The sequence below is a fragment of the Notothenia coriiceps genome, unplaced genomic scaffold (assembly GCF_000735185.1).
Source record: "Notothenia coriiceps isolate Sejong01 unplaced genomic scaffold, NC01 NC01_scaffold00004047, whole genome shotgun sequence".
Classification (NCBI taxonomy): Eukaryota; Metazoa; Chordata; class Actinopteri; order Perciformes; family Nototheniidae; genus Notothenia; species Notothenia coriiceps.
Genome location: NW_011336748.1, coordinates 187,270 through 200,320, shown reverse-complemented (window position 1 = coordinate 200,320; position 13,051 = coordinate 187,270). Strand labels below are relative to the sequence as shown.

At 40.8% G+C, this 13,051-nt stretch overlaps 1 protein-coding gene across 1 annotated transcript in view; it reads left to right on the top strand.

Moving 5' to 3' along the window:
* Positions 1-1,675: 1,675 nt before the first annotated feature.
* Positions 1,676-13,051, top strand: part of LOC104941841 (discs large homolog 1-like protein) — a 29,031-nt gene continuing 17,655 nt past the window's right edge. The window contains exon 1 of the mRNA XM_010766980.1: positions 1,676-1,992. Coding sequence (XP_010765282.1) covers positions 1,891-1,992 — 102 coding nt within the window. The 5' untranslated portion in view covers positions 1,676-1,890. The remainder of the gene's footprint in view (positions 1,993-13,051) is intronic.

Sequence of the window (13,051 nt, the reverse complement as noted above, 5' to 3'; positions counted from 1 at the left end):
GATTTATGGACTGTTCCCTCTGCTCTGTGAGTTAACTGTAAAGAATATCATTTTTCCTGAGAAAGTGTCAGCTCAATTCATGACCTCCCTCTGAGGGCTAGTGATCAACCTGCTGATGTCTGCAGCACATTGCACATTTCCCAGGACATCCCCACCGCTCTGGGAGGGTGATACGTTTGTGTTTTTTAACTATCAGCAGCACACTGGTGTATTTGGACTAGTCCGTGTTCGATTTAACGCTGACGTCACCCGAGAGCGTTGAGCCCTGCGCCGCAGTCGGTCCTGAGATGAATGCACAATATTTAAATCTAACGTACCTGGTTCTCTCACTCCACCCTGTGGGCTCAGCACGTCAGCACAATCACAGAGGAGTGGAGAGGAATCAAAAACAAATAACACATGAGACACCTATCATGTCAAGGAGGAAAAGAATGGAACAATTGTGGCTTTAAAAAAGGAAGTTACCTGCTTTGGTCGTTGACGTTTATCTTCAGTACCTATCTTTCAAAATACTGTTTAATCCCTTATTAAATATTTATAAATATATGATTTTTGGCATTGACTTAGTTATTATTTAATTTCAGGGAAGGGTAAGATCAACAATATCAGAGGGGAGTGAAGTTGCACACTGATTAGTTATTTTAATATCTTTAAATGTTTGATCAGCAAAGAATGAGAAGTATAAGCTATATCAAAAAGCAACTTGTCTCATCCAACAAACTGTTTCTACCACATAAACCAATTAAACAAATAAAAAGGAAATCATCACACTCACATGTGGTTCTGTTCTTTCAGAGAAAGATATCAAATTATATTTAGTTTACTTCTAAACATTATGTCAACGTATTGCTTTTAACTGCACCTTGATGGTAAGTGTTTCAACCTTAAAAGCTTGAATCGAACTGCCTCAATACTATACACATTCATATATATACAAGAAAATAATAAAAACTGTGATTCTGTACAATACAACAGCATTAAAGTCTATACCTACCAGTTCAAACTAAACCTAATTTACTTTCTGAGTGTGTTAGTTTACATGAAGATCACAACTTTGTTTGTTCAAAATGCATTCTGTTATTTTGAGAAATAAGGAAAACTTGAGCTAGTTAGGCTCATTAAAAAAAATTCTGCACGATGGCAGAGACATACATCGTCAATAGCTGTGTATCTGTGTGTTGATGTATGACACTAGTTTTCAGCTCATAAAGTTAGCAAACACATATCTAAGGCACTGTTTGCTGTGCACGGATTTAAAACCTTTCAGCACATTGGACAGCTCCTTGAGCACTGGACTGAAGATCCAACAGGGGGCGCAGTACTCACATTGTAACATGTGATGTTTTCATGAAGTGGCCATATAACATTTCCCAGCATCCCCCTATTTGACACGACTGTATGTGTGTTTGTTTTCACTTTGATTAATGCTATCAATATAACTCGCCTGCTGCCGCCGGGTAAAAAGATGGATGTACCGTTTCTCTGTGCTTCGCCTTTGCACTGCTCTCCTTAATGATTCCAGCTGCGTGTTAAGTACACACTTTACGGTTAATCACAGAGGGGGGAGAGAGAGGCGAGAGGGAGGAGGGGAGAGAGAGAGAGAGACTAGTACACATTTTGAGGCTGCTAGTGTTAAAAAATATTAACAACATGGCAGTGCTTAGCGACAGACCGAAGCTTTAAACGTGTCAAACGGGCACTATCATGAAGTCGCTCAAACACATTGGACCCGGGAAGCCTGCCCGCTGCTAACACCGACCCTCCTCCTCAGCTTCCGCGGCTCTCTTGCAACTGTCTCGTGGCTCTGAGTGAGTGGCGGCGGACCGGCGAGCTCTGTCTGCCTGTCGGTGTGTGTATGTGTGTGCGCGCGTGGTGTGAGGCTTTGGATTGATGTCTCTGCCTGTCAGGAATTTAAAGTGTCTCTCGCCGGTCATGTGCCAGTGTAAGCTCATCTGCAGCAACCGGACGCTGTCCCTCATGTTCGGGTGCAAGGTAAGCCTGGGGTGCGAGGGGTGCGAGGGGCGAAGATGTTGACTGATGTTTGTGTAAATATGGTTTATTAATAAAAAGCCCTCTGTAAGAAATGGTAGGGTTGGATTGATCTGTGGCTCATTTGAACTGGGATTGTTATCGTTACGCGACCACAAGAGTAATTAGTAGTGATCACACTCACCTATCCCATATGCCTTTAGATGCAAGCTTATTCACACTACCATATCACCTTTACATCACCGCTGTTATCATGCAGCCGATTTCCATACACAGCATCCTTGGCAGGCATGATGGTGTATTTAAATTGTGTTTTCTTTCATAAAAATTAGATTTAATGAATGAAACATTGATCACTTTCTGATGTATACTGCTTGTATGCAGGGCAGGTCACGTTAGGACTAGCCATATGCTTCACGCTTGCTCTGCATCCCACCAAAGCAAACTGCATTGCATGTTTTTGACCTTGGGAAATGCACATTATTGCTCAGGGCCACTTAAATATCAGTCACCATCAGAGAAACTGTACACCACAAAGAGAGGCTTTGAAATCAGGTAACATGAACACTCTCCCTGCTGTTAACCCACGCATGAATCACAGCCAGGCTGCTTATTCTCAGCATAAATACAGACTACTTTTTTTTCTTTGCAGTATGATTTTTGTCCTAATTTTGAGTGGGAGATGCTGTCTTTTTCTATCTAAATAGAAAGCATGTTTATTCATTCATTGACTGATTGTCCATCACATCCCTGGTGCCCCTCCCTCACAGATTCAGGTGTTATGGCAGCCAGCTCAGAGTTTCCCTCCACATGGCACTGGAGTCTGTTGGCTTTTTGAAGCCAAATCTGATACACGGTGCACTCTGTCCAGGCTTTGTACCAACGCTTGCCAAACGGATGTGTACATGTGTAAAAAGCTCCAGATTATTTTGTTGTTGGTTCACGTCCGGCATTTTGGTTTGCATTCGGTCTTGTTGCTAGAATCTGAATAACTTCATATATAAAAATATATGAACAGGTGGACATATTTTTTCAATTGAATTAATCGTGATTATTTTTCGATTTAGTGACCAGAACAATTTCTACATTTCGGAGACACCGCTGGGAAAATGTATATGGCTGTTTGCTTTGTGGGTTCTTGAAAGGTAGATCCTGCTGTGCTCACTGTTCAGTATAACTAGAACAGATAATCCCATGTGTCTTCCCCCCCCGCCCCGCCTCGCCTCGCTCCCTCCTGGCTCATTACTTCCTCATGTATCTCATTCTGAGACTCCACGTCTTCCCTGTGTTATTAAAATGATCCTCCTATGGACTTAAGGTGTCTCCACACAGTCATCATGACCAACAGTGTAAAATGTAACTCCACAGCGAGCTTAGAGTCTGTAATAAGAGCAGATTTTCAAATGGGATGAACTAAAAGGCAAGAATCCTTCCTAGCCTCGGAAAACGAAGAATTGTGGAACAGGTGTGCGTCATTTCCGCCAAAGATTTGGAAATTGGTCCGTGCGCAAAGCATTGTGGGGATTTTAAGACCCCGGAGTCTACACATGTGCAGCCTTGAAATTTCCCTCAACAAAGTACGCCGGCCTCTGTAGGATTCCAAGGATCCTGGACATTGGAACAGTCCTTCGGCGGGACTCGATGATGTAGCATTCTTGAAATAGTGGCTCTGGAGCAGCTTTCCTCGACATTGAGAAACACCGTTGGACTTTGAGAAACATGGATGGACATTTTTCACCATCTTTAAAGATTTTATTGACCAAAGATGAATCAAAACAATAATTGGCAGGTGGAAAATAACTTAATAAATCATTTCCAGACCCAATATTACCAAACATAAGATCTAGTGTCCCATCAAACATGCCCAAATTACCAATCTGTGGATATTTCCAGCAGGTTCAGTAGTGTCTAAGCAGCTTGCATCGGGTCTGTCGCTCTTTCATGGGGTTTTGGGTGGGATGTCATTTGGCCAGACTCTTTGGGATGTACAGCTTTAAAAAAAGTATTTACCGGTATTCCTAAAATTCTCTAGAAATGCCGTATGTTTGCTTTAAATCCATGTAACAAAATCTACCATAACTGTTCATTTCCCATAGTGATGTTCCATGGTTATTATTTTTGTATAACCTTTGTTCTTTAACAAAGCCGAGCACAGAAATTCTCAGTCATTTTTAATTCAGGATCTTAATGAAAAGGCTCTTTATGTGGTTGGAAGCGTTCAGCAGTGCTTTAATGTGCTCCTTTATGCTTAATGCACATTGATGGCCTCACAACATTTAATCAAGATGGACCGGCTCGATGAAGTTTGTCTTGAAGCTAGGATCCAGGGCAGTGCTTATACCGAAAGCTCCACAATGCAAACCAGCCAGAGGACAGGGTTTAAATAGAAACTGAGTTTTAATGTAATGAATGATTTACGACTCAGGGATCAGTGTGCCTTCATCTCAATATCAAGATCGATGATCACCTCACCCCTAGAATCGATTCTCAGACGCCTTTACTGGAAAGTGGACAGGAAAACGACCTGCCTTCACTCATTACCATCCGACCAATCAAATGATCAAGAGTAATGATGTGGAAGATATCAGCAGTAGGTGATATCAAAGCAGAGGTGATTTGCTTCTGTCTGCAGCCTGTGTCCCTGCGTGTGAGGCACTGGTTATACATTTCCCATCTTACTGTAAGTGTTTTTATAGCTTTGCAAGCACACATTTCCTCCTATGGAATTGACCTATTTTATCCTGCTGTTTGTGCCATCTTCCATTATAAGGAGCAGTGAGCCGGACTGTGAAGCGAGAAGAGATGCGGCAACAATGTGCGGCACTAGATATTTGCTAATGCTGTGTTCAGGTCTAAGATTGAAGCATTTAAGGTCACCCCCTTCACAGCTTATCTGTGATCAAATAGTGCAGCTGCTGTTGAGGGAGCAATGGATGTGATTGTGCAGGGTGTAGGAGAACGGTCACACCACACGCATGTAAAGCCCATTCAGAGGCGCCAAAAACTGCAACATGGAAGAGCATCATTGACCCCCATGTTGAAACAACCAACTTTACAACAGAAAATACAATTTTTAAAACACACAAAAAAACGCTTTTGGTCACTGAAGTTAAGTTGCCTATTCACGATAACTATACAGGAAGGAAAGAAAGTTATGCATTATTAGGGTTCGGCCCCACTAATGGTGCCAACATTTGGATTAGCTGCGTTAGATGGAGCTGGAGCACACTACATTGAGATAAACAATGTCTGTTCAGAAACCTATGGGCGACGTTACAAAGAAAATATCAATATGTTATATTCCCTTATGTCATAACACCAGAATCGATTCATTATTTCAAGATGGGTTGCCTGGTTAAATGGCACGCCACTAATACCTTAAAACACACCAAAGCTCTAAAAGTGGTATCGTGGACTTACAAAAAAAGCTGATTTTTAGAGCAAATGTTCATCACTACAATTTATCTTGATTGTTACACAGTTAACATTTCATTACATTACTGTACATGTCACTTGTTAGACGCTTTTATCCAAAGTGACTTACATACTCAATACTGTGGGCAATCCCCACAGGAGCAATTTGGGGTGAAGTGTCTTGCCCAGGGACACAACGACATGCTGACTGCAGTGGGGGGGGGGTTTGAACCTTTGCTCCCCTGATCCGAACACCAACGCGCCACACGCCTCCCTGTAACAGACAAGAATAAACTATATTTCAAAACCATTTCACGAAGCACCTGGTTAAATGCTTTGTGATTGGATGACTAGAAAGGCGCCATATTAATGGTAAAGTCAATTTACGGTCGAACCAAATTTAGCCTCAGTGTCACACAAAGACCAAAAACGCCTTCATGACGCTATAGAATTTAAAACAGAAGACTCTAACTAAAGGCAATTATTCTCATCACATATGATTATTATTAGATGTGAGATGACTGCATGTTAAGGGGGCAGATATAAAGTCAAAGACAGGTGGGATGAAAGCTTTATGGACCGTTTCCACGTAAGGCAAAAAACGATTGGCTGTATATTCCCATTGAAATGACATTTTATAAGGCAATGGAACGAGGCACTTTTGTGTGTGTGGGTGTGTTGAATGTTGATAGGACAGGGCTGTACTATATGATCTTGTTTTTGCAAGCGATGCTGAAGAAAAAATACCCACTGCAGCGCATTATTAGATGTTGGTTCCTCGTGAAGCCATTAACCAGTCTGTGTCAACATGGCCTCCGTGTGCATGTTTGTGTGTGTGAAGAAAACAGAGGGCTGGGGGAGGTTTAACACCACAATCCCCCGCTACAAGCGCAACATGCATAAAAATGTATGTACTCAGCATAAAATGGTGTGCGCATGCTTCTATGGGCAGAGGGGGAAGGGGACGGAATGATCAAGATGTGAGGAGAATTCATGGGAATAAGTTTCTCCTGACCTGTAAACTGACAATGGATTTTCTTCATCGTTGTACATTTTTAAAGCTGCATGTAGAAGGCGTACATTAATGTTTGTACTTACTGTTTATGGCACTGCTTTTTCGGCTGATTTGTGTATCCTCAAGTTATAGAACGTCATGTTCTTTCGCTACAAACTACATTTTAGCCAATACTTGTAGTTTTTGGTCAGTTTAACAGAGTCCAAAACATTATTAAGAAAGATGAGGGCCATGGTATTCGCCACTGGTCTGCAAATGATCCTGCTAGTGCTTACCATATTAATATCGGTTCTGTCTTAATACATCACGTTCCTGTGAAAACAGGCTCTAGACAGTAGACGAGAACCCCCCCCACCCCCTCTTCTCAGCACTGCCAACGCTTACTATAGCACCATTTACTGTATCTATGACTCTAATTTGATAATTAAATTTAAGGATGATACATCGGTGTTGCTCTTATCAATGATGAATCATCTCACAGAAATGAATCTCATTCATTTGGTTGAGATGAGCATGAATTAACGAGTGAACTGAAGGAAGATGAAGTCTTGAGTTTCCAAACCAGTGCAGCCTGTAGTCAGGGAGTTAAGAAACAGTTTGACTAATATATCTTTTATAACTGTTCCTGTTTCCCTGTAGTAACATGAGCTTTGTGGCGGTGAAGAGCAGCACTTTGGGATTTTATTTTTAGAAAAACTCTTAAGTTTGTTGGGGCAGTAATGAGCTTCAACACATAGTGAAGTATTTTTCCATGTCCGATCAAAGTTTTAGTTTTTATACGATTGGAATAGTGCTGCTTGGGGAGTTGGTGCATTATTTAAAAATAATACCCTTTTCTGTTCATTTTCAGGTTTATGTTTGTGTTGTTTGCCTCTGCTGTGACAGGTCGATAGGTAAATACGTGCTCACATGTGACTCTAGAACATTTCCATGGGGACGATGAGAAGCTCTTCCATTTGATTTAGGTTGGATGGTAACATGAACATCCTTGCTGCTGCAGCTGTACGCGCTCTGCCCCGGGCCGTGGTGGATGTAGAGTGTGTTGTTGTTGTTGTTGCAGCATACAGAGCTACAGGATACTAACACTTGTCAAAGTGTTGTGCTGAAACACCTTGGAGACTAGTCTGAAGTTAGCACTGGCAGAATGTCAGTGAATTCCTCTTCTGAGGCGTACATGTATGAACAAAAAACTGTTGTACTGGTAGGTGTGCACTGGCAACCGAAATTGTGATAATGCAAATGAGATGAAAACTGGGTTTGGGGTTTGGCACTTGAGAGGACACTTGAGAATGAAAATCAACTGAGAAGGCTGGAACAATGACTGGATTATGATGGGTTGTACAGGGAAAGAGAAAGTTTAGTCAAAATGATAATGAGAAATGATTTAGAGGAGCTAATGTGTCAATGTACTCGCATATCATCAGTCTGATATTAAAATGTCTTCGGCTTAACTGTTTCATAGGTGCCAGTGGGTTTGCTCTGCTATACCTGCAGGTGTTCTGACCTACTTAATATACTTCACATGTAGGGAGGGTAGTTATATTTCAATCTACGGATAAAGATCTTAAACTAGAGATTTAAAAACATTACAAATTAATTAAAACAAATAGCAAAAAACATGTTGTTTCAGTTCTGTATGTGTCTGTGTATTCTGGTTATCATTCAAATACACTGCTGGAGTTAGACCTAAAGATGAGAACCTTGACTAGGCTCTGTGTTACATTTAAATATATCACTCTTTATATAACTTATACAAATATGGTTTAATCCAAGCACATATACCTGTCTAGATGTACTCCAGTGAGAAGTATTGTACTGCACACAACTAAACTCCAGCTTATAGTTCCTTCTGACAGCGCTGTGGAGCCTCACTGAGATTTAGCACTGAGCTCAAAATCCCTCAGAGTTCATCAAAGCAGAGAATTAAAGAAAATGCAAATAGATGTACTCTCACTTGAATTCTGTGAAGATGCAGTGGGGAGTTGCCACCTTTAATGTACACCTGAAGTGCCTCTCATGGTTCCTGAAACACTTTACACTTCTGAAGCATGTGCAGCTTCTTAGAAATGATAAGCCTGAGAGATGAGGGTATCTTTCAATCCATTACTTAATGCAGACATTTAAAAGCTCAAGCACGGTCCTTGAATTACAAACTGAGATGATATGGATAGAGTTTGACATTTGCTATATATTAAGTAAACTAATTTAACATTAATAGAAGAGCTTATTCAGCCACTTAAGTATTAAAGTACAGGAGGGAAAACAAATGCAGACTGCAAAGCCGCTCTTCGTTGACCTTCACTACACCCCGTCCAGATGTACTGGATTCTTTCCACTATGATATACTGATACAATAAAGGCAGGAGACCCAGAGGTATTCTGTTGCAGTGGTACTTTAAAGGACTATGTGTACAGTTCAAAGCAGAATGTAATTGCTGCAAGTTGTTAAAGCCCCTGCTTGAGAGGAAAGCAGATTTGGAATTTTTGATCAAATTTACTTTATTAACACTAGAACCACCAGGGGTCGCCGTAGACCGAGAACCACCAATGGGTCAAATGTACCCGCTATTAGAATGCATTGATTTTCAAGGAACAATGTTCTTTTATTTATCATACTAGAACACGGGGTTAACAGTGAGTTTTGATCGCACAGGGATGAAACTTATACAAATAGAATCTGTGGACTGTCAGCTTTTCATATTTTTTTCCGCAGTGGGAGTGTATACTATTGGATATTATTTTTATAACATAAGACAACTATCTGTTCTATGTTCTTTGGCTTTCTACCTATAAATAATGCCAACCTTTTTGACCATCTTGTCACATGTTTAAATGTATCCTATTTGTTAGGATTTGCCTTTTTCAATAGTTTCTTAATACACTCTCATTACAGTTAAGGCTTTCATCCAGTTATAATAAAAAACTTCTATTTGCAATAATATATATTTTTGGGTTTCGTAGGACCTTATTAAGATATATTAAGATATATTAAAAGATAAGATGATAGAGTGGTGCAGTGACGCGTCCTAAAACCCGGAAGTAAGCTGCGCATGGGTTCCCTTGACAAAAATGCAATGCAATTTCTCCATAGGATTTTGGAAAATAGCTGGAAATAAGGTCTGTGATCGACACACATTTAAGAAACGGGTCACGTTTTGTTCAACCGGATAATATCCACATGTCTACCCTACTTTTATAATTTTCGAATCATAAATCTAATCGCCAGAAGCAAAATGCTAACGTTATGCTATAAACGAACTACAGCAGGGTCGCTGCTTCAACGTCACGCCAACTTAAGATCCATATTCAAAAATACAGATTCTAAATGGTACAAGTTGAAGCGTTTGTTTTAACAGTTTGAAGGAGGCAGGTACTTGCTTTCAAGCAGAACACGGCAAACAAACTTAGCGGGAGTGTTCACGTGTACGGCCTCGACAACTTCTGTAGTCCTATTCAGCCACTTGTTAAAAACATAGACTGTATATATAAAACAATCGTTTTTCAGACACGTAAACTCTTCAGAAATCACCAGTGGGGTCACTGCTGATGTATTTAATGTCGTAGAACAAGTCTCTTAAATGTGTTTCAACCACAGACCTTATTTCCAGCTATTTTCCAAAATCCTAAGATTGCGTTGCTTTTTTGTCGAGGGAACCGGATGTGGTAAAATGCTAACTTACTTACGGGTTTTAGGACGCGTCACTGCACAATAGGGATGCATACCGGTATCCGGTATTACCGAAATACCGGTTACTGGTGGCTACGGTATACCGTACCGAAATCAGATTCGGTTTCGATACTACCGAAATACCGGTTACTGGTGGCTACGGTATACCGTACCGAAATCAGATTTGGTTTCGATACTTTAAAAAAATAAAAATATATTTTCCAGTCTAGAAATAAAGTCCCCAAATGAACTGTGACGGGATTGTTTTCCAGTGAAGGTAAATGCAATGCCGAGATCTCATGACCATTATTCTATTATGTATTTGTTCTCTAGTCGAATCTCAGGTTTAACATTAATTATAACGGTGCGGTCTGTTTGCATTGACAAGATGTGCTATTCACGCGGCACACCTGATGGCGGGTGTTATAAGAGATATTCCATAATCGGTTTTCTTCATATTTGTAATGTATTTTTCATTGTTTGTTCAGTACTAAAAGGTCCAAGAAGTCCCACAATTGAATTTAATATTCATTTGACATGTTAACTATATCGTAAAGCGCTTCATGGGAGTAATTGTGGGATGATACATTTTCAAAGTATCACGATATGTATCGATTGAGTATCTGTATCGTTCAGTGGTATCGGTATTGTAAAAAAGTCAACGATATAAATCCCTACTGCACAACTCTATAAAGATGTTTATTTGGACAACCTAGAATATTTAAACAGTTAGTAAGAGTTGATTGCAGGTGCAGAGGCATGTTATTGTCTTGTCATGTTACTTATTAGCATAAAACAATAATAAACATTTTCAAACGAAATAAGCCACAAAATGAATACATGGGCTAAGGAACAAGAAGTTGACCAGTGCAAAGCTCCTACAGAGGTAAGGTAGAGGAGGGTTTTTTCAAATTTCTCCTCCATCTTTACTACAATTTAATTGTATTGTTTTTTTTCATATTAGTTCTGACTAGCTCACCTTTCACCTGAGGTGCAATATTACCTTGTAACAAAGAATGATTTGTCTCCTAACACCAGCGCTGCTGCTGCCGGCATGTGTGCTAGATTCAGATGTCTCACGTTTAAGAAAAGCAGCCCCTTTGGAAAGCCTTTAGCTATAACAATCAGATCAATATTTCATGGTGAGGGATTAAGTGTGAAGTTGTGTAGCTTATTTGAACTGCTGCAGGTAAGAATTTGTGTGAAGAATGTATGGTTGGGAAACATAATAACAGCTGCTGCACTCATGAGAGGGTAAGGTGTAGTTCAGGTAGTCACGGTACTGTATACAAACATAGAATTGGATTGAATAGATAGGCGGCATTCACATCATCTCCATCTAGCTGAGTTTGTGCTTATAATGCATCCCTAATAATCAGGGTCTTATTGATTTGGATAACACAAGGTGAGAATAATGAGTAATAAACTAGCTGGAAAACTGATCATTCCCAGGAAATGACGGACCAGAATCAACCTTTCATTAACATTTGGAAAAGCTCTCCTAGATCTTCCCATTCATCAATTGTATTGTTATTTGTCATTAGTCATCTCCTCCTTGTACAAGACTGTTAGTCAAAACTATGATTCATCGTAAAATACACCTGACACATTGTTTGTATTTTATAAATGTACAATGTTGTGCTATTGTGCAACAATATTAGAATTCAGTGGTGAGAGGAAATGCACCTAGAGCCCTCTCCAGAAGGACACTGTGTAACATATAAGCTCTGACGGTCACATCCCCCACCAGTGGGACAGAAGGCAACATGGCAGCATGAACGTTGGTCATGCAGGAGAGGGGGAGGCACAGCAGAGCTAAGGGCTGCTCTGAACTGTGATTCACGTCATTTACAGGCTTTCAGAGTTTTAAGATCATGTTTTCTGTTATTGGATACAAATCTTACTTTAAAGAGTTTAATGATATAGAGAGGATGGAGATTAGCTAATCACCCAGTTCTGTATTACACACAGTTGGTGGTATAATTGGTATGCTTACATAATATGTAATCTGTTTACATTAACGCCTCAGCACTGCTGGAAAATAAAACATGTAAATCAATCCTTTTCTGCTTATCGACCTGTAATTATGGAACGGTGCTTTCAGCAATCATCCACTTTCTCTCTGGTCACCCCCCTTCACATTGTTGCTGTTTTTTGTAGACGTTTTTCATTTTGACTCATTCCCCTCATTTCTCCTTTATCTTCATCTCTATTTCACTCCCTCTCTTTCTTGCTGTCTCAGTGTAATGTGATCCAGGACCGATGCTGGCAGCCCAGACTGTGGCTCTGCAATCTCTGCTCTGCTCTGGTTGCTAGGCAGCCTGTCTGAGACGGGGCTCGGTGATGCACCTCCCTCTTCGTCTGCCTCCAAAAAAAAAAGAAAAAAAGAAAGAAAGGGGAGAGTAGCAGAGCTGGCCACGAGGCCATCAGCCAACATTCAGATGATCTCCACAAATGTTTCAGAATGAGTTGTTTCACATCTGCAGTGCAGCAGAGCACAATGTGGGCCTGGGGGCTTCAGGAGGATTTGTGGTAGAAACACAGGCTCTAACCCACAGGACAGTGTGGCCGATCTCCACTGTGATGCTCCCCACCTTCTGATGTGTTTCTGATGGAAAACGCTGTGTGCAGATATTGTGTCATCACGCCTAGAATGAAGCCTACCATGTGTGGCTAACGCAGTGGGCTGCTGCTGGCAGGCCGCCCAGGTGTGGGCTATCGGTGGGGAGTGAAGCTACAAGGAAGAGAGGCATGTTCTGCTAATGTGGAGCCACTATGAGTCACGGTCTGCTCCATGTGGTTGTGGAGGAAGATCACTTTGCTAAACGCACAATGGCAATATGTGTAAGCCTCTATGATGCCTTGACTTTGCATGTGTGGGCGGCCCACATGCTATGTGTTAAGTCAGATTTGCCTACATTTTGCTTAAGATGACACTGGTATGGAAATACATCTCCGTGAAGGGA